Consider the following 27,974-nt stretch of genomic DNA (forward strand, 5'->3'; position numbering starts at 1 on the left):
CCGTACTCTGCTGATTTTGCTCGGCGTATTTCCAACAGTTCGGTTAAAAGAGAATTTATATATGTACACGGTTCTCATATGATGTGTATGTATACGTTGCTTTTGCTATTACAATATACGTAACGTCTGGGCAAACACCAGGTATGTGAGCAAGCCAAATTCGAAATGTATATGGGTAGTTTGGATCTGATCTCGAATCATGTAGTAGATATATACATACATACATATACAAATATATATATATATATATATATATATATATGCTACTATTTATCAAAAAATTAATAATATATACAGGGTGTCTCAGAACACAACGTTAAACCGGACTTACTCCACGTATTTTGAAAAATAATAATAGCTTTTATGTGCAACTTAGAGCTTTGGGGTATATGTTAAAGTTCAAAATAAAACTTTGTTATTATGTTCAAGTATGATGATATGAATTTATGTGCATGCACCAACTGTAAAATTTACGTTTTTTCTTTAATTTTTCACGTTTGATCAAATTGTTATAGTTATTAGTTCTAACCATATTCTAACATTTTTTTATATTTTTGATATTTTTATATTAATACAATTTTTTGTTGAAAACGGACAATTTTTCGTATTTCTATAATAGTGTATTATATAGTATTGTAGTTTATGTAACCATATATGAATACTATTACTGATCAAAATTCCCTTTCCTGCTTTCATAGCATTATTAGAATTACAAATAGTAGATTATTGATGCTTACAAAATATACAGTTTATTTAAGAATAAATTTCTAATCATCGTCTACTTCTAAAACATCAAATAATATATCAATACACATAACCTCTTGAACTTTTCCATCGACCGAGCCCATTGCTATTGCATGTAACCTATAATTTCCAACATCATTCGGGGTTAACTTAATAAATTTTTCCACATCACTATCATCGTAGATAGCATCCTTGATTGGCACTTGACCTTGCTAAAAATAATAATAATTGTCTAATATGTAATTGATACATCTAATTACATGAAAATTGATTATTGAAATAAAATTAGAAATAAAGATAAAGGTATAAAACATAATTTCTTTAGAACGTGCTGATGCATTGCAGCAATTGATGCACCAGATGCTGATGCATCACAGCATTTTGATGAACACTTAATTTCTGTTTTGAGAACGTTACAAAATTGTTGAAAATATACAAGATTAAATATTTGGCTCAATTTTGTATCGTAGTTATATTTTATCTTTCACAATTCACTAATATTAATTACCATCAGTTTTATTTTCTCTACTATTATTTACTTATTTTATTTTAGTAATTCATCTTTATTATATATTTTATAATTTTCTGATACCTTTTATAAAAATTCATCAACTCATTGTAAGTTTATATGAAATATGTACAAATATTCGAGAATAATTAAAATATAGTTTACCGGATAAAATGGACAGTCAAGTTCGCCTTGTTTGAATTGTCTTGCCATGAAACTATATGGTTTGCCTTCTTCAAAAAAATTGGAACACACATTATAAAAGTTTTGGTACAAGAAAAATCTCCACTTTCCTCGTCGTTTTACTTCTATTTTTGTCTCAATCTGAGAATACAAGAATACAATAAGTAAGTAACAATAACTAAAATATTTATTGAATTTATTTTACCGATACTGGATCAAGAACAGGTTTTACTACACCGATGGAACCTCTCAAAATAACTTGTCCTTCGTCATTTGTAGTCCATTCCATATTTTCAGTAATTATTACTCTATCATCAATTGGACAATCTTCTTGGTGATATGGAATTGTGATAATCTTGGCAAACATAACATGTAATAATAAATATTATTAAATTTAACCATATACTTACATATATATTAAATATAATTGAATTAAATGGTTTTAAAAATACTTTAATAAATATTAAAAAATTAATGAATTTTGGAAATATTTGGGTGATAATCAGCTGTTCTGGCAATATTGTGGTAAAAAATTCCAAGAGCAATAGAATAATTACTCTTTTTTTTTAAATAAATAAATTAATGATATCGTTTTGCATATGCAAGATTACAGTATTTTATAGGTAAAAAATATTAATATTATAGTTTTAATCTCACCTTGCTCTTGATGAAGTTGGTAGAGAAAATTAAAACCAAAATATAAAATACAAAGATCCACTTGTCCATGTCTAATCATTCGCAAAACTTCTCTGCTATTATTATAGCATTTTCATATATATAAATTGGTAAAAATGAAACAAAGTTAAATAATTACATAAAATTATAAATAATTATTACCGAATAAGAACTAAATTATAATATTTTGTAAGCACAATCAAAAATCCATTGAGTGTAGTATATTGCATGTAGCTTAATCACAACCTTCGTTTTATCATTTATTCGAAGATATTTATTAAAATGTATCTGTAATATGAAAATAGCTAATTATGCAAACATAAAATATACTTTGTATTTCACTTTTTCATGCAGAAACATATTTGATTAGATTTCGCAGTTTTTGCATTCATTTGTAATTTGGTCTCTAATAAGTCACAAATGAAACGTAGAACGAAATATTACAGAAATAAATTGGATTTATTTTAAAGTTTGAAAAATGCAGGTATGTATGATAGACATTTAAAAAATATTTCATGACATTTTTATTCCATTTTTTTGTTATATTATATGCTTATTCGAGTAACATAGTGACACTATAACAAGTCTGTAATATTATTTATAAAGGCATGTTACTTCGTAAATAGTAAAATAAAATTATCATGAATACTAACATATTAAAACACAGTAGAACCCTGTTAAGACGATCATGCTTAAAACAATTTCTTCCCGCTGGTTCCTTAAATTTAAAACATATTGTCCCCAGGTTCCATAATACGCTTTCGTGATTGCGACGCATTTTCAGCACGCTCCCTGGAAAAACGTCTTAACGGGGTTTTACTGCATATAAAAAATATTAATTACTCAGTCATCTTCTTCTTCTACCATATCAAACATTAAATCAATGCACATGATTTCTTGACTTTTTCCATCGACTGTTCCCACACCTGTGACTCTTGCTCTGTAATTTCCTACATCGTCTGGGGTTAATTTGATGAAATGTTCCACATCATTATCATAGACGGCATCGTTGATTTGCATTTGCAATTTCTAAAAATGGTAAATAATAATTATTTAATAATTCAAAAATATTCAATGTTAATTTTAAGTTAATAAATTATGAATGAAAACAATATTGACAATCATACCCGTAAAAATAGGTACATTTTGAAAGACAATGTAAACTTTATGCAAAACGTTTGCATAGAATAAATAATTTTACACGCATTTCATGTCTTGGAATATTTCAAAATATTCAGCTTTATACATCATAATATAACTAGTCTTATTGATTTGTACGATTTTACCATTTCAAAAAAAAATTAATTTTTTTTTGTGGTTTCGTGGTTGTATCATTTGTTGGTTGTATAATATTTTACCATGATTGTAGCATATTGTAATACTAACAAGTAGTAAACTATAAATAAATGTATTTATTTATAAATTTGATTGTTTATAAAAAAGAATAACACACTTTAAACAAATTTTAATTAGTTATTCGAAAAATAAATTTAGATTTTTGTAAAAAAGATTACCGGTTTAAATGGACAGTCAAATTCGCCTTGTTTGAATTGCTTTGCAAAAAAAGTATAGGGTTTGCCCTCTTCCAAAAATGTGGAACACACGTTGTAAAAATTTTGATATAAAAAGAATCGCCATTTTCCTCGTCGTTTTACTTCGACTTTTGTTTGAACCTGAAAATAACAAAATCTCAGACCTTTGAGAGCTTACAATAAAATAATTAAATTTATTTTACCGTTATTGGTTCAGATACAGGCTTTGCTATACCTATAGAACCTCTCAAAATAACTTGTCCTTCGTCATTTGTTGTCCATTCCATATCATCAGTAATTATCACTCTGTCATCAATCGGGCAATCTTCTTGGTGATGTGGAATTGTGATCATCTTAAATAATAAAAAAATACACACCATGTGTTAATATATAAACATAAATGTAGAATAAAAAGCACTACTCTAAGTTTGCAAATGTTCTGCAATTGAACACAGTTTGGCAACAGAGTTTCTGTTAAACAAAAATGGAAAGTTCATTTTTCAAAAGGCGTATGCCAGGCTTATATTATTTTATACACCTTTATAATATTATATGATTCACTAAAAAACTTTTTACTTGATAATTCCTACCTACCTTGCCATGAATGTAGTTGGTCAATAAAATAGAAACCAAAATGCTAATTGCAAAATTCCACCTCTTCATGTTTGCCAAATTAAAAAGTTTTTTGTTATCATTATTGCACCTTTATATATAAAAACCTGCAATATAAAATAATATTAAAATTTTATATAACTTAATTATATTATCATAAATAGAGTCAATAGAAAGTATGTTGTGACCAGCAAAATAATAACATTTAAAAATGTAATAAATAAATAATCGCATGTTAATACGTTGCATGCAACATAATAATGGATTTTAATTTGTATCTACTCGATGATAACAATGTGTAATTTTTCAAAATATATCAAGATTTTTAGAAAAATGGATAATTATTCGTGGTTTAACGTCATAGTAGATTTTTGTGTCGTATTTCTCATATATAAATATAGTCGATAGCACAGGTATTTCTTGCTCGAATATAACTTAGAAAATTATTAAATAAAGTTTGATATATTATTATTTTATGATTTTTTTGAATTTTTGAGCATATTCAATTTATGTGTATAATCCTTTATATACAGCACATATTTCTATCCCTACGTAAGTAACTTAAATCACAATGCAATTTTTAATTTGTTCGGAATACAAGTTATATATATAATATACAGTATATTATATATATATATATATATTTAAAATAGTTGGAATTAGATCTTCTAAAAACAATTGTTTGATGATATCTTTATGTTTTCATATTACTCATGAATGTAATTTTTGTTATTCTCTTTCATTTTTCACTATTATGATTTTTCTTTATATAGGCTGATAATAGAATTTACATAGTTAGTATCGAAACGACGGCAATTCAGTAAGTATTTTTTTAACTGTTTTTTTTTTCATTTATATTTTGTATATTTTGTTCGAAGTACAACACTACATATATATAGGGGGTGTGTATCAGTTTATTGTAATGGTTTGTAATGATTTTGGTAAGTTTAGATTAACCTTTTTTGTTCAATTCATTTTATATATGTACTAAATCATTTTTGTTGTGAATACTTCCAAATAATACCATAAAAATAATTTTCTCTATTTTTTCTAAATACATGTTTCACGCAGGAGTATTAGAATGCTTTGTAGCCTTCTGACTAGAATTGAGCGCTTAATGCCTGATTAAATTAATAATACAAATGTAGATCAACATCCACTTCATTTATTTAACTTTACTTCAAGCACAAAAATATTATTGATCGACTATCCTTATATCTAATCATCACCATCTATAACATCAAAAAATATATATGTGCACCAAACATTTTTTATATTCCCGTCCACATTTCCAGAAATTTTAATTTCCAGTCGATAGCTTCCAACATCATCTGCTGTTAATTTTAAGAATTTTCCAACATCGCCTTCATAAGGAACATGATCGAGTTGATATAAACCTCTCTATAAAAATTATTAAGTTGTAAATTAAATTAATATTTGAAATTGTACCCTTATTGATTTAATATTATTTGCAAAACATGATAGATTTTAATGAAAAATCAACGAGATGGATTTCAGCATGTCATAATATCACAATTTTATTTTTTAAAAATAAATTAGAAACTTTTAATACTTACTGGAGTGAAAGGGCAGTGCAAATGATCTTCAGGCAAATGTTTTATGAGAAAAGTGTAAGGCTTGTCTGGTTCAAAAAGATTAGTACAAATATTGTAAAAATTCTGGTGCAAAAAGAAACGCCATTTGCCTCTTCGTTTCACCTCCACCTTAGCTGCCATCTGGTAAAAATAAATAGACATGACATATTATTTATTTAGAATATGATAAACAGATTATATGGATACCGTAATAGGCTGATCTACTGTTTTTGAAAATCCCATTTTTGTCGTGTAAACTGTTTGTCCCTCGTCATCTTGTTCCCAAACTGGATCTTCAAATATGATGGCCCTGTCTTCGCTAGGACACTCTTCTTGAAGAAATGGTACTGTAATTATCTGTAAAAATATATTTAATAAAAATATTAATAAACTTACTATTGTATATTTCGAGTACATTAATTCATATTATAAGGATAACACAACCTTATATTTCGAGATAGGTATATCTATACAAATTTTTGTTTCTATGTCTAAAGTTTTATAAGCAAAAATATTTAATAAAAAATATTTTGTCATAATATGTTCATAAATAGTTTTATAATAAAATGCAATATTAATATAAATATACAGACCTCGCTATTAATAAAATTTATTAAAATAACTGAAACAGCTAAATTAAAAATGAACTGCAAAGTACTCATAATGCGCAGCTTTTAAAATGATCTTTAGAAATAAACTGCGTTAGTTATTTCCAAGTTCTTATAAAACTCTAATAAAATAATATTAAATTAGATTTATATCATTTTTTCAAACACAAATATTATTTACCAACACGACATTTGGCGTGATAAACACTAGTAACCAGTAATTAACCTATCTGATCTCAATTACATGCTCTTTATTTATGTTTTGTAAAATAACATGAATTTAAATGTATATATTACAGGTAAATATATTCATTAAAAACGTGTATAATTTATGTATGTTATTTTGTTCCCCATATTGTGCAATATTTAAATTACTATTTATATTATATAGTTATATAATTAAATATTTATTTTACTCATCAAATGCATCTATTCTGAATTTTGCTGATATGCAACCTAATTCCTGAATTTTGAAATTGACCAGCCCAGTTCCTGTAATTTTAAATCTGTATAAACCCACATCAGCTTCTGATAATGTGAAAAATTTTGATACATCCCCGTCGAAAGTCATATTCATAGCTTCTACATCCATCTGAAAAAATATTAATACTATAGACTATGTGATATTAATAATATTAACATGAAAGTAATAAATAATACCAATACATTCACATTTTCCCATTAACAATATATTATAATATTTTACAGACATTTCCTTATTTACTCACAAATATTTTAATAATTAATACTTCTATAAAACATATAATTCCAATATTAAATATTAATACTTACCTTTTTTTCTTTGATTAAATTTTATTACATGTAGGCTGTAATGTAATGTGTAAAAATAGATATTCCATTACTCTATTTTTTTGTTGTTAGAACAATGAAATTTAATATTGCATAATAAAATATTTGGAATTCAATATTTAATAAAATATATGAAAAAAAAGACTTTACTTACTGGTCTAAATGGACAAAGAAGTTTTTCTGGGGGAAATTTCGTAGCAGCATGTTCCCAAGGAACTCCTTTCAAATGAAGAACGTTACACATTCCAGGAAATTTGTGATTAGCCAAAAAATTCCATTTGTCTTCTGATTTTTGTTTTTCTACTGATACAACGGCCTAAAAATAAAAAAAGAATAAGATTCTGATTAGATAGATATAGGTAATATAAATAAATTGAATTTAGATAGTTTTTTGGAAATAGCAATATTTCAATTGGGTTATAATCATTAAGAACCAATTATTTGTGAATTTGTTAAAAATCAGTGATAGATTTAGAGTTTTGAATTTTATTTTAAAATGTGGAAGAAGAATTCAAACTACTAGAATGGTTAAAAAAAAAAACAAAAAATAATTTTATGGCTTTCATCTGCTGATGAACCAAACAACTAATAATATATTTTTTACTTTATTTTTATTTTACCACAATTGGTTCTGCAACCACTTCTTTTAGAACAAAGTGTGGAAAATCCATAGCTACGTGATGAGGCCCAATTTTCTTTATTTCGGAATATTCAGAATCAAAAATTCTTGTGTCTGGGTCACAATCTTCAAAATCAAATGGCACGACGTAATACTAAAAATAATTAAAAAACAGTAAACTAAAAGTCAGACTAATTTATCAAAAAACAAATTAATATTTATGATATAATACCATAACATTATATAATAAAAAAGTATATTAAAATACTAATATGTTTTATAGATTTATTGTACATTTTCTTTAAATATTATTGTACATTTTCTATATGCATGGTTTATTCAATTTTGCATCCAATTTTTATTAAATTTATAATAAATATATTTTGGTATAAAATGATGTTTTTTAATGTTATATCCTGATTCAATATTGTATGTATTCCTGAATAAATTTATTTTTTCACCTTTTTTTCACTGTTAACAAAGACTAAAAATACTGACAACAACACAATCAAATATATATTTACACAATGCCAATACGGTTTTCCCATTTTGTTCTAAAAGAAATATCAATTACAGAAAATTAAGTGCGAATGAAAATGTTTAAAGTCCGAAGCTTTTATAAATATGAGAAAAATTAATTACATTGTATAAATTAACATATATGTTTCAAATTTGAATATTTATTACAAACCATGATTATCTTAATAATATTAATTTATCATTTTCATTATAGCAAGAAAGTGAATCGGTAGAGATAATATTTATCAAACATTGTAAATAATATTACGTTAGACGTACGTGTTGCAGTATAAAAACCTAAAATTATTTATCATAATAATTAAAAATTAAATTGTATTTATTACAATTCTAAAAATGATGGTTTTGAATATACATTGTATTTTAATTACAATTTTATTTAATTAATATTTTGTTTTAATGCTTCATTTTATGGATTTCCAGAAACCCTATAAATACAATTGTGCCATATTTGATTAAAAATTTAGTTTATGAGAAAATTTTCAACTAACGTTATGAGCAGTTACAAGTAATTTATTTAAAATTTGAACCTGACTAGTCAGCTATTTTAGTGATAATAAATTAATGAATATAATGAGGAAATTCAATATTAGGCAATACCAAGCAATATTTTCGTTTTAAGGATATATTAACAGTTAAATTAAAAAAAAAATGGTAAAGCAAATTAGCAATATCTTATATGAGGTATAAGTATAATTAATTATATTAATTTTAATATTGATAATTTTATTGAAAATAGTGTAAAAATTCCATAGCATAAAAAGCAAGCCAGTTTAATAATATCTCAATAATGTATATGTAAATAATATATTATTAACATACTTTATACGTAATTTCAGAATTATTTTTTTATAGGCCGCAAACGTTTTATTATAATAAAATTTGAGTTGCAATCAAAGTATTATAAAAAGTAATTTCTCAAAAAAACATTGGTGTCGGTGTCAAACGATTCAGAATGACATACAGAATATGAAATTAGCCTTGCGAAAACATAAACTTCTTCTTCGAGAAGTTAATGAAATCACATCATTGTGTAGATTATAACAAATTTATTTATTTAAAAAAGGTACAATGCAAGTGGCAATTATAGTATCATATATTCATTTACTTTGAGAAGTCCAGAAATCTTCAGCAAGTCCATCAACGTAAAAATCTTTGGCATCATTTTTTTATTTATTCATCAAATCCTTCAATAGTAAATTTGCCAGAAAGACAACCTAATGGAGTTTCTTTTCTCATATCAACAGATCCGACTCCAGTTATTTGAAGTCTATAGAGACCAACGTCGTCTTCACCCAAATCCAATACTTTTGAGACATCACCATTGAAAGTTACATTATTGATTGCCTCATCCATCTGATAAATTATCAGAAATAAAATTTAATAATTCAAATATACTAGATTATAGAATAATAAAATTTTAAAAGATTAAAATATATCTAAGTGATCTAAAAATGCCAGTATACAAAATATTAAAATGTAATTTCTAAAATTCTTTATACTTACAGGTTTAAAAGGGCAAACCATCTTCCCTTCTGGAAAACTCTCAACCAACTCTGTCCAAGGTTGCTCTTTGTCTTGCAGTACTCCACAAATTCCAGGAAAATCTTTTTTAATGAAAAAGTTCCATTTATCATCAGATTTGTGTTTTTCGACGACGGCCGTCACCTACACCAGGAAAAAATATAATAAGTTCCATCAAATCTGAGTAAGTTATAATATTTTTTAATTATAAATAAATCATTTTCGTACTTTGATAGGTTCTTGAATAACTTTAGTTAGAACAAAATGCGGAAAGTTGATGGCTACATGATGTGGTCCTACTTTTTCCAGAGTTTTTTGATATTCTGAATTGAATATTTTTATACTTGGATCACAGTCGCCAATTTCTTGCGGAATTACATAGTACTGAAAATATAATACAAAATAAAAAAAAATGCATTGAATTTTTTTTACCCAAAACCTTACTTTTTTATCGCCCTTAACCAAAACTGCTACAGATAATATGGTTAATATTATAAACCCCTTCATTTTATATCCCAGCCCTAAAAATTGATGTTAATACATCAAATTATAAAATGTAAATTAAATCACAATTTTCAAACAACTGATTTTATACTTGCTTATGAAGGACAACTAATTATTTGCTGCTTATTGTATTTACATTAATACATGATTTCACAATGATAATATACACGATTTTCCATTGAAAATGAATTATTTGTGTTTCTAACTTAATATTTTGGAGCCCAACAATAACATATGTTTTAGTACGATGTATTTAAAATATATGTACATTTATCTTCGGCAAAAGCAAAGCATTGTACCAAACTACCTCGATTGGATTTTTAATGTAAAATATATATCATTACATAATGATATTATGTATATAATTTAGTAAATTATTTAGTTGTCAAGTTTATTAACATTTATTAGCGATATTGTTTTTGTTATATGTGGAATTTTGTACACTCAATAATAAATTATTCCTAGTGGTGACATAACATTATACGAAACGTCTGCCAAAATTTATGTTTTTAATCATGTAACTACTCTGAAGACACTTTACACATTCTCAACATTATATTAAAAAATTACATTATATAAACTTTTACAGTTTAAATGTTGAGAAAAATATTTCATTTGATGAATTATTTGTCATCCACATTATTGAACAGATTCTATATATTCTATAGAGAAAATAATTATTACTAAATATCCTGAGAGAAATCGTTTTAACAAAGTTTTACTACTTTCGTAATATTTAATAATAGAAATATAAATATCATAAGAAATTCAGCCAAAGAATCGAAAAGCTTGCAATAGGAAATTATACAATAATAAATTCTTATGATGATATGACCATTTATAAATAGTACTAAGTTCTGAAGTCAGAAAATCTCAAAGATAAAAATAATTTTAATATTAAAATAACTTTTTACTGACGTATGCGGTCAGAAAATCTGAAACTAGAATAATCTAAATATTGTTTTAGTAACATTTATAAATATATTTTTTAATTTTAAATATTAATTAATTTTAAATATTCTTTGTAAATTTTAGAAATATAATATTCAATAATATTTCTCCAAAGAATGAAATAATTAAAATAAATTAAAATCAAAATGTTTCTATAGAAATATATAAAAAACATTAAAAAATGTTTATACTTGAATGAAATATAATTATTATATATTGATTTTTTTATTTCAAATATATTATTTATATTTTATCTAGAAATTCTATCAGCGCACCTAAAACATTCTTTGGATCAAAATATTAAATCAAAATTTTTGATGAATTAATTTTGCAAATACTACATAAAATTGTGGGTTTATAATCAGAACAATTTTAATTTAATTTCAAATGTATATAAATATCAAAGAAATTTGAAAGAAATAAAAATAAATCTCATATCAATTATAAATAGGCCAACCGTTGAGGTGCCGTTTAAATGGCGATGTTCTTAAAAAAAATTCAGCACAACGGCTCATAGAACTGTTCAAAATTACGAAAAAGAAAATTTAAATTCCAAAATAAACAAAAACTTCTAATAAAACATTTTTCACGCTATTCATGATATTTATGTTGATACCGTATGTATTGATAAATTGGATTCACTACGTTTAATTTAAATTAACATAAGTCTATGCAGAATAAAAATGAATCACCTTTATTTTTATAAATCATAAAGATGCAAATACAATTATGTTGTTTTAAGAAAACCAAAAAACAATGGACATCTTCAAGTTAATGTTGAATTTCTATTCATCAAATCCTTCAACAGTAAATTTTGCAGTCATGCATCCAAGAGGCGTTCTAGGATTTAATCCTACTGCACCGGTGCCAATAAGTCTAACTCTATAAACTCCTGCATGATCTTCGCTTAAATCAAAAATATTTGAAATATCGCCATCAAACTCAAAACTTATCGGTATGTCCATCTGAAAATTGAAAAATACTTCAGTTTCAATTTTCATCAATTTCAGTAATATATTTACTCACAGGTTGAAATGGGCAAATCAATTTCTCCGGAGGAAAGCTATCAACCACTACTGTCCAAGGCACATTCTTCATTCCAATCATACTGCATATGGCAGCGAAATCTTTTTTAAGGAAAAAACTCCATTTTCCATTAGAAGATTGTTTTTCCAAAACAACTTCGATCTGAAAATTGATATTGAAAGTAGATTGATTGACAATCATTATTAGTTTCTCACATATCCTTGGTACTTACACCTTTTAAATCTGTTCTTGGGCCAATTGGTATAAATTATTACTTATAATAAATTAATAATTATAAAATAAATTATAATTTATTAACTTTCTGAAGAAAAAGTTTCGATGTGCTATTTTAGATTTTCTAGACGTTACAAGTAAAATTAGAATAACTATAAAGTTTATGTTAAAACGGCTGCACCGATTTAAGAATTTCAAAAGCAATTTGATGAAACTCCGTTAATAATTTATAATTAGAAAACTCGTGAAAAAATTTTCATTAAAGTTTTCTCCAAAAATACTGAACCGATTTTGAAAATTCAAAAACTTATCGTTAGATATTAGAGTTGGGAATCGTGCTAAATAGTTTTTGGTGCAAATTTTTCTAGCTTTAATTATTAAAAAAATCAATTATTTTACAAACTATATAATATTCAAACACATCTATTAATACGGGCATTTTTAACGAACAAGTATATTTTTACCTGAATAGGTTCTGAAATCATTTTCGTTAAGACCAAGTGGGTAAAATTGAATGCGACATGATGGGGTCCAATTTTCTCTATAGGCAAATATTCGGAATTGAAGATTCGAATATTTTCATCACAATCTTCCAAATCGAATGGAGTAACATAAAACTACAAAATAAATTCTAATTGATTACTTGTTCTTATATCATTTATTATTAAAATATACAACCTTTTGCGAACCTTTCACAAGCGCCAAAAAACACAAAAAAATCGGAAGAATAATATAGCACTTATTCATTTTGAAAAAATTTTTTTTAGTAATTTTGACTGAGTAGACTCTTAGTCTAATAATTAATATACGAAATGAAAACTTCATATGTTCTCCGCCTTAATATAAGAGCTGTGAAGAGGAAATCATGGAAAATTGTGCAACTGTAACTATGTAGTTGCATGATTTTTCATAAAACTTTGTAGGCTATTGTCCTAAATTTATCATCAAAACTATCAGGGAAAATGTAATTACAATAATTATATGTAATTACATTTAATGAAAAACTATACTGCATTACATCAGCCAAAAAATTTGGTTTAAAAAACGTGATATTTTAATTACAATTAAAGACCTAATTTGTTGGATGATGTAATGTAGTATAATTTCACAAGCTTTTGTGCTAACAACGGGTGATAAAGTTTATCAGCCAAAATAATTTTAAACATATAATTTTTATATAATTTACTTTATTACATTGTATGTTTATACTATCATTACATCTTATTTTTTGCAAATCAATATAAGAATAAATTTTTATTCAAGCAGACAAATATATAATATATAATTTTACCTAATATTAAACCAACCCACAAATATTTGGTGAAATTACAAAAATAACTACCCAAATGATGAGGTGAAGAATGTATTTTTGTTTATTTTTGAGTCATTTATATGTAGAGTGATTTAATTTATAGCAAATAGAACAAATTATATAAAGAAACATAATATTTAAAATAAAAATATGAATTACTATAAATAAAATTTGAATAATATTTTTAATATAAAGCAAAAAAATATTGCTACTTTAATAGCATGAAAATATATCTAGAAATATTATTTAAAATAATATATTCATTATGAATGATTTTTTTGTGGTTCTATAAAAAAAAGAGTATGCATTCAACTTTTTGCCTTAAAAGCATGCATTTTTGGCAAATTTTCATAATTATCGAAAAATATTATATTCGTTACAGGACATTAAAATGCTGTTTAAATCCAGTATAAAATTCAAATGCATTGCAACAATTATCTACACTAAGCATGTTTTCTCATTGAACAATTTATTTAAAAACAATTTTTATTATAACTAGATCTAATTGTTCCACACATGTAAACAATCAATTATTGACAATTATGTGTTTTCTATTGCTTTATAATTTGATATAATATTTTTGAATATGAATCGAAACAAGATAACTGGTTTGCTATTAAAATTTCATTACTATTAATTGTACCAATAAACAAAAAATATATTAATTTTAAACACATTCTTCAAAATTGAAGTTTCATAACATAGCTTCTTATAACCATATAATTTTCTACACATAATGATTATTTTATTTATTCACGATATACAACAATTGCTTTTTTCTTGAGTGTTACCGTCTGCTTTTTCTATCTCGACTAACAAAGCATGGAATATTTCAGCTACTGACTGAAATATAAAATTAATATTTAAAATATAAGTGATTCTTTATTAAAGAATAAAGTGAATATTAACATGCAATTTCAGATAATATTTTGATTATTATTACCTCATTTTGTTTGGCAGATGTTTCTAAAAATGCGGCTTTCCAACTATCAGCTAATCGTTTACCTTCATCTGCACTTATCATTCGTTCCATATGTAAATCAGTTTTGTTACCTACTAACACTACAGGTACTCTAAAAATTTAATCAAAATAAATAAAATCTATACTCCAAATTTAATTCAATTCACAGTGTGTTAACTTACTGAACTTTACCCATTACATCTAACAATTTATCATATATTATTTGGACCACTTCAAAAGACTTTGAGCTAGTTATAGAGTAAACAAGAACATAACCATGAAAATCCATAGCATATTGTGCGGGAAAAATGCTATACTCATCTTGGCCTGCTGTGTCTACTAATTTTACTTCATAATCGGTAGAATTTACTCTTGTGGTCTTAGTGAATGCTGGAACGAACAGTCAAAAAGTCAAATAGGAAATGATGAATATGTTAATATTTTCATCAGTTATTTGACCACTTTGTTAGCGAACCAGAATCAATGGATATCTGAAGAATTGTGGATGTTGTACATGAATAAAAACAGCAAACAGATGTTTATTAATGATTTATTGCAGTATGAATAGTGAAAAAATCTTATCAAGGATATATTTAATAAATAAAATGAATCACAGAAGTAACACAATGCAAAATTAGCAAATAAAACATATTAGAGAATTTATCAATTAAAAATTATTCAAGAATTTGCCAAAACAAGTATTATTAAACCTAACAAACAACGTACCACTATATAAAACTATAAAGTAGAAAATTTCATCCTAATACATAAAAAAAACATCATTGAAACACAATATTTTAGATCATGAAACGAGATATGTGGAATACTAAAAAACCTGCAAAAGGAAAAGCTTGTTCCTGCTCAGAAGAACAAGCTATAAAAGAATTAACTAATTCAAAATTAAAGTAGGGGAGCTGGGCACTATCTGTAATAGGGGTAACTAGTAACAAGCTTTTTTTTATAGGATCTTGAACGATATTAAAATATTTTTTTTGTTTCGTTTAGACATGTATACCGACCTGCATAATATTGTCACAACTACTAATGCAATATACAGAACTGTGCAGTTGCGTCATTTTTTACATTCAATATAAAATTGATTTGTTATAAAACCTAGATTTTTCGTTATTATCATTCACTAATTTTAAATTTACTATTATCTGATTTTGTGTCTAATGATAATGTGTAACAACTTTTGTGATTGCTTAATTGTATGAAAAGTTATATTCATTATTGGAAAAATATAACACCTGGGTTTAGTTGAAACAAAACCTTGGGGCTAGTTGTAACATACAAGATTTATAAACAGATTCAAGCCGAAAAGATTAAATGGAATGAACACTCTGTAAGATATCTTTTATTTGTGTTATGATGTTAATTGTAATTGAATAATTATGAGACAATATATATATATATATATATATATATATATATATATATATATGGCAGTCGAGTCTGGATGCTCGGTATGGGCGTGTTTCTCGCTTCACAATTATGCATTTCATAACTTTTAGTCAATCTAGTTTTCAAATCTTTTAGTTATACATAATTTTTTCTAAAAAAATGTTTTTCTCTAATATGTTATTAAGTTTAATTTTTTAAAAATAAATTTTTGTTGAGTGTTTTTGTCCTGTGTTGCTGAATGATGACACGCATCTTGTGTCAAAACGTATAAATAAAAGTTTTTATACATTATACCTTTTTTATTTCGACGAATGGGCTGCTAGTTACTTTGAAATATATATATATATATATATATATATATATATTATTTGTATAAATAATAGTTTGCATTCATATATGAAAGGAATTACTTAGAAACAAGTCAATTTTCTTAAAATTGAGTAAACAATAAATTATTATAGGTATTATTTCAGTTTTTATGTTATTACTTCTTGACTCAGTAAATGTAACAACTAGTCTCAAAGATGAGATAAGTTGTAACACCCCACTTTTTTTAAAAATTTATTAAGTATGAAATAATGAACAACAGTTGTGAAATTATTTTCACTTGATTCGAGAAATAGTCATAGCAACTAGAAATCTTGATTTCATAGAAATATAATCAATGGATCTCTAGATATATGGATTAAAAAAAAAACTGTTATAACAAGCCTGTGGCTTCTGTAAATAAATATGTTATAAGATGTCTGTACAGAGATTAACAAACTTAATTTTATTTTTATATAGATTACTGATATGGTTATCCTTTTTATAATGTATATTATGAGTATAAGTGTATGTTTTTATATTTCTATATATATAACAATTGTTAAATAGAATAGAGAATCAACTGTGATGAACTATTTGAAAAAAATTTACAGTGATCCCTTAAATCAAACAATTCGTCTGATTGAAATACAGTATTTAGAAACTGTATATTTTTATAAATGAAAATGAAAAGTTGCTATAATTTTTAAAAGATAGTTTTACATATGAAGCAATTATATTTAAGCTAAGTAATATATATTTTCAATAAGAGTATATGTGAAACAAAAAGTCATTATAAGAATGAATATATTACTCATTTGTATCAAGAACAACATGCAATCAACTGACCATGAAAAGTTTTACTCACTATTTTCAATAGTTGGATCGTAAGAATCAACAAATTGTCCTTCAACAAATTGAATACTCAAGGAAGATTTACCTAAAAGCAATATAACATAAAATAACACCATCTAAAAGATATTTAATACGCATTAGTTTTATCCAAGTCGTCACTGACCCACTGATCTGTAACCCATCATAGCAATTCTTCTTTCTTTAGGAGGCATTTTTTGGCAAGAAAACTAACTTTATTACATGCACAAATACATAAGCTAAAAATTTACAGTCACTAAATTATGCTGCAATATGCGAATTAACTGATTATGAAAAAAATCTAATGCACGACCTACGAACTATCAAAGTAAAATCAACCAAAATAAAACATTAGATGCAATTGTACCACATGCAAGAAACATGACTCGAACTGTCAAAATGTTGAAATAAAAATTAAAATGCTATTAAAATAAAAAACTAGATTGTTATGTTATAAACACTTTTTGCAATTAAAAAGAATATTGAATGTAATATAATATTATCGATGGGTTTTATAAATATTATAAGTTCAATAAATATTTTGCACCTGTCAGTTGTAAGTTGTCAATACTGATTTGACATTTCTATTTGTTGACAAACGTTTAGTGAAAATAATAATACTTTATTAAAATATAATCCAAAATATAAAATATAATTCAAACAAATGTTTATTTTATTGTGTTTAAAGAAAAATAATATATTTAAACAAATCTAACAGCAATGAGTCTCTCGAAATTAAAAATCAGGTTTTTATTTAACGATTTGACATCACAAACTTAGGCAGCTTTTAACCAACAATATTTATAAACTAAACGCATATAATACTTATGTTTTAATATTTGTATGAACTTATTCAACATAATGAATATACAATATAATTTAGATAAAATCTGTCGCATTTGTATGTGCGAGGCAAATAATATGAAAAAGATCTTTGGGCCCGTAGAAAATATATCAAAAATACTTATGTTTTGTTCATCTATAAATGTATGTATCCTAAAGTTGTGATTTTTACTTTTATTTCTACTGATTTTTAATATTTTGTAGGTCAATGAAAATGATGAGCTTCCAAAACAAATTTGTGTACAGTGTGTTAATCAAGCAAATAATGCAAGCAATTTTAAGCAACTTTGTGAACAATCGGATAGTGTTCTTCGAACTTATATAAAATTTAAACATAGTTTTCCTGATAATCTTAAGCAAGAAAAAGTGATATATGAAGTCCATGATTTGTTTCAATCGAATATCCAAGATAATGCAAACACGTTAGCAAATAAGTAAGTTCTAGTTTCTGCTAATACTTTTAAACTAGTACATACATTGATTCGATATTAATTATATATATATATATATATATATATATATATATATATACATATAATTGTTATCATAGGCTGTTTGATGAAACTAGTTTAGAACAACAAATGGTTATTTACGAAAAACAAGTGTTTGCTTGTGATCTTTGTTGTGAAGGTTTCCTTCATGCTACAAGCCTAGAAAAACATAAAGGTGAATACTTTATATATTGCATATAATTTACATATACTCATTTATTAAATAACATATGTTTTGTTCCATTTTTTTAGAGTTACATAGTAAAAATGATACTTATGCGTGCAAGGTTTGTAATTGTTTCTTTTTGAATCAGGAAACACTTTTAGTTCATAAAAATACTCATCATAAAAATATAATGACTCAGGACATTTTATCAGAAATTTCTGATGATGTTAAACCTTTATTAAATGCAATTAAAGAAGAAAAGCATGACAACTCTGTTGATTCATTTTCTCCAGAAAATGGTAAACGAAGAAGAGGTCGTCCAAAACAGGTATTTGAAACAACACTTATTTTTTCTTTAATGAATTCACAATATTTAGTTCATTGGTATGTGAACTTGAATATTTCTTGAACGCATAGTTTAAATAATATGTAACAATATTATTTCCAGTCACAAGGGCAAAAAGTTAGTCATCAATGCACAATCTGTATGGAATTTTTTGATAAAAAGCTACAATTAAAGAGACATACTATGTCTGCTCATCGAGATAAGCTTGTAACAGTCGAGTAAAACATCTCACCTTATATTTAATTCAATTTATTTATTTATTTAATTATTTAATCATTAATTAATCATTAATATTGTTTAGATTGCATCAATGTTCAGAATGTGAGAAAACATTTTCAAAAGTTGAATTACTAAAGAGGCACATGAAGCAACATTCAGTTCAAAATTATTCATGTGATGATTGTCCTAAAACATTTAATAAGTAAGTTAATTGTTTATATTTGATTTAAATACTGAATGGTTATGTATACATCTTGTGTATTTTTAAAGATTAGAAAAGTTGACTGAGCATAAAAAACGGCATACTGGTGAAAGATCCCACTTATGCAGCAAATGTGGAAAAGGATACTATAAGCAGCCACATTTGGATAAACATATGCTTTCACATCTAAAGGATCATTTGGAAAAACCAGTAAGGAAAAAATACCATATTTACTATAATTTATAAATACTACAATTACTAAACTTTTAAATACTGGTATTGTAATTACCATAATTATAAGTGCACATATGCTTTATTCATTCATACAATATTTATAAAATAAACTAGCTGTCCCCGTTCACACTTTGCCGAGATTTAGTTTAATTTAAAAAGTTGAACAAAGATGTGTATTTGTTACATTTAGTTTAACGTTACTACTATCTGTTCAACAATTTACCTATTCAACAATTTGTCTAAGAATTTACCTATAAACTTGTTAATCAATCTACCATTTTACCAAATTACCAATTTACTTGTCAACCTATTTACTTATCAACCCGTTTCACATGTCTACCAATTTACTTGGCAACCTGTTTATTGGTCTTGTTATTTGTTTATCTACCAGTTGTCCTATCTAACATTTTACATATTCTCGAATTTACCAGACCACCAGCTATTCAACCAATTACCTTTTCATCAATTTACGTGTCTGCCATTTCACTTGTCTACCAATTTACCTATCGACCTGTTTATCAATACACCATTTTAACTGTCAACCAATTTACCTGCTTTCCAATTTACCTGTCATCCTGTTCTAAATATCTACCAATTAACCTGTTCAATAATTTACCTGTTGAACAATTAACCCGTTTAATAATTTGTCTACTAATTTACCTATCAACCCGTTTATCAATCTACCATTTTACAGGCCTACAAATTTACCTCACATCCCATTCCACATGTCTACCAATTTACCTGTCAACCAGTTTACCTTTATAAATTCTCTAATTCACCTTATTTATTTAAGCATTATAAAAAAATTAAATCTCGAATCGATTCTACATTTTAGTTAGAAAACGTTTGTATGTGAAAAAGAAAAGAGCTGTTTTTTATTGTTTTTCCGGCAGGTATTCGATTATTTCTCGCCGTAAGAACCATCCTTGGACTTCATTCATTTTTATATATAAGATTGTTTATTATGCAAGTTTAATATGAAATATTTGTAGGTGTATCAGTGTACATATTGTGGTAAAAAGCTAAATCATTCAAATCACTTGCAAGTACATATGAGAACACATCGAGATCGATATGGACAGCCTTTATTGCCACAGCCACCAAATCCTAATAAAAAGGTAAAATTTTATCACATATTTTCATAATAAGTAATATTCATATTACTTATAATTTTTCATATTTTTATTCCATATTATATTATTTATATTTCATTACACATTAATTTGATCAGTATTTATTATATCATTTATCAGAATACATTATACAGTATTTATTAATAATGTATATATTTATCAATGAATTGTTTTTGAGATTCATAGATAATAATTTATATATGAACTTTATTTAATATCTAAAGTATTTTGGACTTATTAATATAATTAATTTGTTCTTAGGTAATATTATGCAGTGTTTGTGGTAAAAGTTGCAGTTCAAGAAGTAATTTAGCCGTCCATATGCGGAGACATACTGGTCAAATGACAAATTTTTGCAAAATCTGTGGTAAAGGTTATCCAAGAACTACAGATCTTACATTGCATATGAGGTATAGAAATAATTATGCAAATATATACTTTTTTATAAAGTTTATATGAAACAAATGTGGTACTCGAAATACTATCTTGTTCTTGCTTATATTTACAATATTTGGTCATTAAGTTTCTATTACCAGCAGATTACTACTTTTATTTGTTTGATTATTTAAATACATAAAAACTAATATGCTTGATTAGTAGATTTTATGAATTCTTTAAAATGCTATGGATTTCACTTTACTACATTTTATCTATAACAATAAGTTGAGAATGTGTAATTATAAATTTATGTATTTAATTAATTTTTAGATAGTTCTTTATCATGTTGTAGAAAGCCATTTATAGTCATTCATCTTTTTCCAGAAAACATACAGGAGAAAAACCATTTGTATGCAGTGTTTGTAACAGAGGATTTGCACGATCTGATAAGTTAGCTATACATATGAGGACACATACAGGTGAAAAGCCCTACGCTTGTATGGTTTGTGGTAGAGCATTTGCCCAAAGTAATGATTTAGCATCTCATAAACGGAGAAATATGTGTGGACAGAGTCTTGCTGCCAACCAAAATCTTATCATTCAAAGTTCTGCTAACACACCTGGACAAACTGGTTCACAGACAAGTCAGGCTAGAGCTGCTGATTTGGTTTCTGAAGTTGTTCAAGGGTATTTGAATTATGAATTTCTTTATTATATAATTTTATAAGCAATTTTATAAATGATTAATAATTTATTCATTTTCATAAGAAATGTCATGTATATAATCAATATTATCTACTGGATTCAGCTGTATAATATAACATGAAATAATATGTATTTGAATAGATTAAAAAAAACTTTTAAACAAATATATATATTTTTTTTATTAATTTTTAGGGTTCCAGAGCTGGCGCTTCATCCCCGAACAATTGAATTAGCACAAGGAAATGTACATAGTCGAATTGAATATACAGATTATACTACTGCAACATTACTACAAAATTTTTCCAATGGCCATTTTATGCGATAAATATAATTTATTGTAGTTACTACAAAAGTAGATGATAAATCAACTAAATTTTAAGATCAATGATAGAGTAGTTTTTAATTTTTCAAATATAAACTATATTTATTAACATATGGTTTTATTTCTGAACAAAATACTTCTAAAGTGAAGGGAAGTGGTAGTAAGATTTTGCAAAGAGAGATCTTGCCGTTTCCTAAATACAGAGCAAAATGTGCGAAAAATAACAGTTTTTCAGAGCCAAAAAATCTTTTGTTTGTACTGACGAAACGATTGTTTTTGAGGAGAGCAAAATCATTTCATTTTTTTTTTTTTAAAGCCTTGACAATAAATAATCGACGGAAGGAAGAGAGAGAGTTTTTTGTGGTCCAATCATAGATAAGTAGGTCCAATTACATTCCTTCCATTATTGTCTAGGATTCCATAAACAGGGTATTCTAATATTGTCTAGGCTAGGATTCCTTCTTGCTAAGGGTTGCAAGATTTGATACATGATATTTTAGTAGTATTGCCATAGATAAAAGAAGAGTATTGCAGACTTGCAACCGTTAGTTGCATACTTCACGTTGTTGCTCAAGTGTCATGGTGTCATGTGTCATGCGACCGCTATGAAGTCTGAATCGCATCAATTGACAGTTCCATAGATAAAAGAAGAGTATACAGTTGTATGCATTTAATCCATAGATAGCATTGCTTGCATATTTTCTGTTTTAGACGTTACTTCATTGCGCTGCCGACTATTGCGTTCAAATTATTTTAACCCAACAAGTGGCAGGTTGTGACATTTTGCTCCTTAGAAAGCAAAGCATTTTGAGTAAAAGCAGTTTAGTTTTTAGTTTTTACTTATTTCATATCTACAATCGGTTTAAGCATGCCTAAATTTAAACCAAACGCATACGGCGAATTTGTTTCGGAATTTAGAAAAGCCAAAGCATTGGAAAATATTTCTTACCCCACGTTTGACGCCGCTGCAAAAGACGCTGCACCTATTTGGGAGGTAACCTGTCATATTCAATTTATAAACAACATAATTTGATATAGTTTAAGCTTATCTTTAAATTAATATCTTAGACCATGTCAGCATCCGAAAAAGAAAAGTATAAGCATATGGCACAGAGACATAGGCAACAACTGGAATCGAATGTCTCTGTCAATAATAATAACTCGATTTATAACAAAGGCAACAGTACTGTTTCCTCAAAGAAAACTTGTCAAGGAAAGCTTTTGGCAGAGGTAGATTTTAAGGAACAGCGAATACAGGAGTTTATTAAAAAGAAAAAGCTGTATACCCAGAATTTAATCAGATCTTCACCAGGTATACGAATTAGAGTTTACTAATTATAAGTGGGGGCTAAAACTTATTTCTTTGATTCTGTTTTCGGTTTTCATCATATAATATGCATTTGCAATATGTAGGTCTAATTATTTAACTGACTGAAAGTTGAGCGCATTCAGTTCTATGGCAGTACCTATTTATGAATTACATAATATCTTAATATTTAATTCTATAGGGATGTATTTAACTTCCACAAACTTGATCAGTCATATTTTGAATTTAGTTTCTTTTACTGCTCTAGCACAACTAGTTTTCAATATAATACTCTTTTATTCCTATAACAGTGCTTATAAATTGTGTATTATCATACTATTTGATTCTATAATATTAAACATACTAAAAATATTGAACATACTATATTGAATTTAATTTTTATTACAGCTCCTGCGCAATTAGTTTTCAACATAATGCACACAGTTACATATATTGTTGATGAAAACCAATATTATCATGCAGAAGTGGCTCTAGTCAAATTCAATCTGAACTCAGGGATTCAGTCGATGGTTCAGATGTTTATTGATCATGGTAATTCCTTGGTTTTGCTATATTTTTGAATATGTTGTATATAAAATTGTGTTTCACTTATTATTATGAAGCAAACTCACACTTTGCTTCCATAGCTTGCTAAACATACAACTTTGTTACTTCATCAATAAATGTTGTTGGTGATTGTTCTTTTCAGAGGCTCTTCCAACTGGCTATCTTCATGAGGCTAAAAGCAGGCAAGAAAAAGAGCATCGTATTGTGCTGCCTCCGCAATCTAGAAAAATTCTTAATACTAAGAGTTATAGAACCGCATTAAATGAACTTACTCAGCTTATGCAGGTAAATTTAGACTTTTGTTTCTATATCCATTGCAAATTTGTATTTTGCTATAATAAAATGCCTAACTATATCTATTTTAAGTTTTTCAATAAAGCTAGTATCCCCTTATTTAACTCTGTTATAATTTTAATTTTATATAAAAAAATAATAAATACTTCCAGGTAGTATGTTTTGAAGATATTGAAATTTCTTTAAATAAAATGATAAATAAATAATTCAAAGTAAATTATATCATTTAGTGAAATAAATAATTATGCCATGTAACAATACATTTGCCACATGCATAATTCTAATTACATTGCAATTTTTATTCAATTTAAATGTTCATTCATATTAATAAATAAATTGTGTGAAAACCTTAAGAAATAGAATTTAATAAATATATTCTTTTTATTGATTTCAAAAAGGCTGATGCTGATGGTTTTTATCACATATATACCAAAGAAGAAGATATAAGACCAGTTGAAAACTTTTTTGAACGTGCTGCTCTGGATATGGGTAAATTTTTCATTATGATTATTTCAAGTAATTATAATAAGTAAGTGTATAATTTATTATAATTTTTTTAGGAGAACCCAACTTTGTTACTGGTTATTTAATTCATGACTATTTTGACTTATACTTTAATTTTGTGAAAATGGCTTGCAAAGATCAAGAAGCTGATTCAGTTTATCGAGCATTAATTAAAGAAACTATTTCTTCAGATCGATATGATATGAAAAAAAATTTATGTTGTGAGGTAATAATTCACATATTTTATTTCTAATACTTGTTCTTATGTCAACTTTGTGTAAAAGTATTTATTAATGTTAACATAATTTGTTTAATAAGAACATAATTGTGTCCTTTGCAGTACCATGACGAAGTGGATGCCTTATCACATTGTTCACTTTCAAAAGCTCGCAGATGGACGCATTACATTTGTGAAGATGTTTGTAATAAACTTAACATTTATATGATCGAAGGGTTTCATTTTCCATTGGGGGTGATGTTACACCAGGTTTTTCCTCAAGCTCAACAATCAAAAGAGGTAAACATATATATTTTGAAGTATATTTATAACAATTTATTTTATTTATGATTATTTTGCAGAATCATCAAGCACTTGTGCATGCAAACAAATCGTATCCTCTTCCTACTTTCAAGCATGGTGATGTAAGAAATTTAGAATGGCAAAAACAACGAGGTAAAGTTTTAAAAGTATTTACATTTTACAATTCTATTATTATATTTAATAACAGTTTCAGGAAAGCGGGAGAAGCATAGACAAGATCAGAGGCAGAGACCTATTAATGGTAATTTGAATTTCTCATGCTAATTAAAACTCGGATTTTTTATAATTATTTATTTTAGGATCTGCTACAACATCTGCACCCAGACAAGGAGCTACTGCATCATGTACTAAATTAAGCAGGGGTGGTGGTCCACATAAAAGTTTTGTTAAAGGTTTGTAGATAGTATTACATTATGTATATTATATCAATAATTACATTGCTGCATGCAATACATTAATTGTAAAATAATTCTTTAATAATAATCAATATTTTACCATAAACGTTTATTGATGCACAGATAGAGAAAACAGTTCGAGCAGTGATGAATTGGACTTACCGCATAATGACATTAATTATGCTAGATTGATTAAGCCATGGGAAGCTGCATTATCTGCTAGAGGCAAGTATTTTTTTCATTTTTGCGCAGCTTTTCTATTTCAGATGCTATATTATATATACACACTAGCAGATCCGGCAAACATTGATTGGAGGAAATATTTGTAGGGAATTCTATATCAAAATTTATTTATTAAAATTGATTTTTTATTAAGTTGATAATTTGACTAAGGATTATTTTGAAAAATTTTCATTTTTCATTATTTAAGCTTTTTTATAAGCTCAGTAAAACCTCGATAAAAATTTATTGAAAAACTGTTCGCAAAAAAAACATCAATTGATTGATTGAAAAATACATAGTTTTTGGAAATACAATTTAATTTAGGCTTTTCTATAAAATAAAGAAAGTAAATTGAAATTTTGTCTCATCTTTTTGTTCAGATGTGGATCCAACATTAAGAAATGAAAGTACAGACGACGAAGGTATTCAATTAGCAGACGAAATGCTAGAAGCGCTGGATCTTACCCGAGAAGTACCATTACGTAATAAATTCCCTAAGAGAAGAGGTGGGTCTAATGATTCCTAAAATAAAAGCACAACTAATTTTGCTGCTTTAAATTATTAAAATAAACAATTTGTTCATTGTTTTATATCAATCATAATTCAAATAATATCTTAAATAATTATATAAATTAGTATATTATTGTTGTTTTATAGAAGAAAATTCTTTACATTGTTTATAATATGCACTGGAAAAACTTAGGATTTGTTAAGAATTTGTAATTATTTCAATAGTTACCGAATTTTATTCTTTGATCTGATTTGATATAAAATACAGTGAACATATTGTTTTGTATAGTTTCAAGCCTTATAATTTATTGTTTGTGTTTATTACATGATCTTCACAATGCATTTTATATATAACGGTCAAAGCCATTAGATAAACTTATTATTAACTTACTATTTTTAAATGTCAAAGCTTTTCTTTGACTTTCAGTAGCCTTTGTTTATATGCACCAACATTTTCTCTGATTCTCCATTCATATTTTACTGATACAGTAAATTTTCATAAGTATAAAAGAAAATTGAGGATCATATTTTAATTGATAAATTTTTTTCCAAGGAACTACTTTCGTAATAAATTGTCCATAGAATTATTTTCTCCTTAATTCTGCAGACCCTTTTCATATTGATTGAATGTCTTTTCAGTTAAAATTGCTGCCAATTTTGATAGCAAGATGGATTAACACCTGTGATAACAAAAACTTACCGTTTTGTTTTTAATTGAAAGTTTAAAGCAAAATACTAATACATACCTACTATAAAATACTTTAAATGATTAGTTTATGCAGTATTTTAGTTTATTTGCATTTTATGTGCCGGATTCAAACTCTGTTAGCACTTTGTTGATGTCCTATAAAGAAAATGTTTCTATTAATAAATTTTATACTCATCTACTATGTTTATTTCATTTGCTGTTTTTATTATATTTTTGAAATATGCTTGTTTTTGATAATTTGACTGTGAAAATGTTGTTTGTGTATTCATGAACAAACAACATGCATGTTTCAGCTTATTCATAGTTATAGCTATTTATGATATTAGTTTTGAAGTTCATTTACATTTGATAATGCCATGAAAAATTTTA

At 26.2% G+C, this 27,974-nt stretch overlaps 5 protein-coding genes across 5 annotated transcripts; 2 read left to right on the forward strand and 3 right to left on the reverse strand.

The window, feature by feature from the left end:
* Positions 1 to 9,596: 9,596 nt before the first annotated feature.
* On the reverse strand, positions 9,597 to 10,470 carry LOC113383058. Its single transcript, XM_026621309.1, has 4 exons — positions 10,392 to 10,470; positions 10,176 to 10,331; positions 9,930 to 10,091; positions 9,597 to 9,779 (listed from the first exon to the last, which is right to left on the reverse strand). The coding sequence occupies exons 1-4, from the start codon at positions 10,452 to 10,454 to the stop codon at positions 9,597 to 9,599; spliced, it is 564 nt and encodes a 187-aa protein (XP_026477094.1). The 5' UTR covers positions 10,455 to 10,470.
* A 1,717-nt stretch (positions 10,471 to 12,187) lies between these two features.
* On the reverse strand, positions 12,188 to 13,256 carry LOC113383059. Its single transcript, XM_026621310.1, has 3 exons — positions 13,127 to 13,256; positions 12,429 to 12,590; positions 12,188 to 12,367 (listed from the first exon to the last, which is right to left on the reverse strand). Exons 1-3 carry the CDS (start codon positions 13,145 to 13,147, stop codon positions 12,188 to 12,190), a joined length of 363 nt encoding a protein of 120 aa, XP_026477095.1. The 5' UTR covers positions 13,148 to 13,256.
* Positions 13,257 to 14,546: 1,290 nt separating this feature from the next.
* LOC113382790 (GTP-binding protein Rheb homolog) lies at positions 14,547 to 17,919 on the reverse strand. Its single transcript, XM_026621020.1, has 5 exons — positions 17,664 to 17,919; positions 17,514 to 17,585; positions 15,118 to 15,325; positions 14,918 to 15,047; positions 14,547 to 14,817 (listed from the first exon to the last, which is right to left on the reverse strand). Exons 1-5 carry the CDS (start codon positions 17,710 to 17,712, stop codon positions 14,728 to 14,730), a joined length of 549 nt encoding a protein of 182 aa, XP_026476805.1. The 5' UTR covers positions 17,713 to 17,919; the 3' UTR covers positions 14,547 to 14,727.
* A 318-nt stretch (positions 17,920 to 18,237) lies between these two features.
* Positions 18,238 to 22,560, forward strand: LOC113383060 (zinc finger protein 2 homolog). The gene is made up of 12 exons (XM_026621311.1): positions 18,238 to 18,505; positions 18,566 to 18,795; positions 18,912 to 19,027; positions 19,105 to 19,139; positions 19,218 to 19,346; positions 19,467 to 19,582; positions 19,666 to 19,785; positions 19,854 to 19,995; positions 21,012 to 21,137; positions 21,414 to 21,562; positions 21,915 to 22,217; positions 22,428 to 22,560. The coding sequence occupies exons 1-12, from the start codon at positions 18,362 to 18,364 to the stop codon at positions 22,558 to 22,560; spliced, it is 1,743 nt and encodes a 580-aa protein (XP_026477096.1). The 5' UTR covers positions 18,238 to 18,361.
* Positions 22,561 to 23,224: 664 nt separating this feature from the next.
* LOC113382948 (protein maelstrom homolog) lies at positions 23,225 to 27,711 on the forward strand. The gene is made up of 13 exons (XM_026621203.1): positions 23,225 to 23,551; positions 23,626 to 23,869; positions 24,272 to 24,415; positions 24,573 to 24,715; positions 25,123 to 25,213; positions 25,285 to 25,454; positions 25,569 to 25,745; positions 25,808 to 25,901; positions 25,957 to 26,010; positions 26,069 to 26,161; positions 26,288 to 26,389; positions 26,767 to 26,892; positions 27,536 to 27,711. The coding sequence occupies exons 1-13, from the start codon at positions 23,426 to 23,428 to the stop codon at positions 27,571 to 27,573; spliced, it is 1,602 nt and encodes a 533-aa protein (XP_026476988.1). The 5' UTR covers positions 23,225 to 23,425; the 3' UTR covers positions 27,574 to 27,711.
* Positions 27,712 to 27,974: the final 263 nt, after the last annotated feature.

Source organism: Ctenocephalides felis, unplaced genomic scaffold, assembly GCF_003426905.1.
Source record: "Ctenocephalides felis isolate EL2017-DRISC unplaced genomic scaffold, ASM342690v1 CF-g0.4_SCAFFOLD_03570, whole genome shotgun sequence".
Lineage (NCBI taxonomy): Eukaryota > Metazoa > Arthropoda > Insecta > Siphonaptera > Pulicidae > Ctenocephalides > Ctenocephalides felis.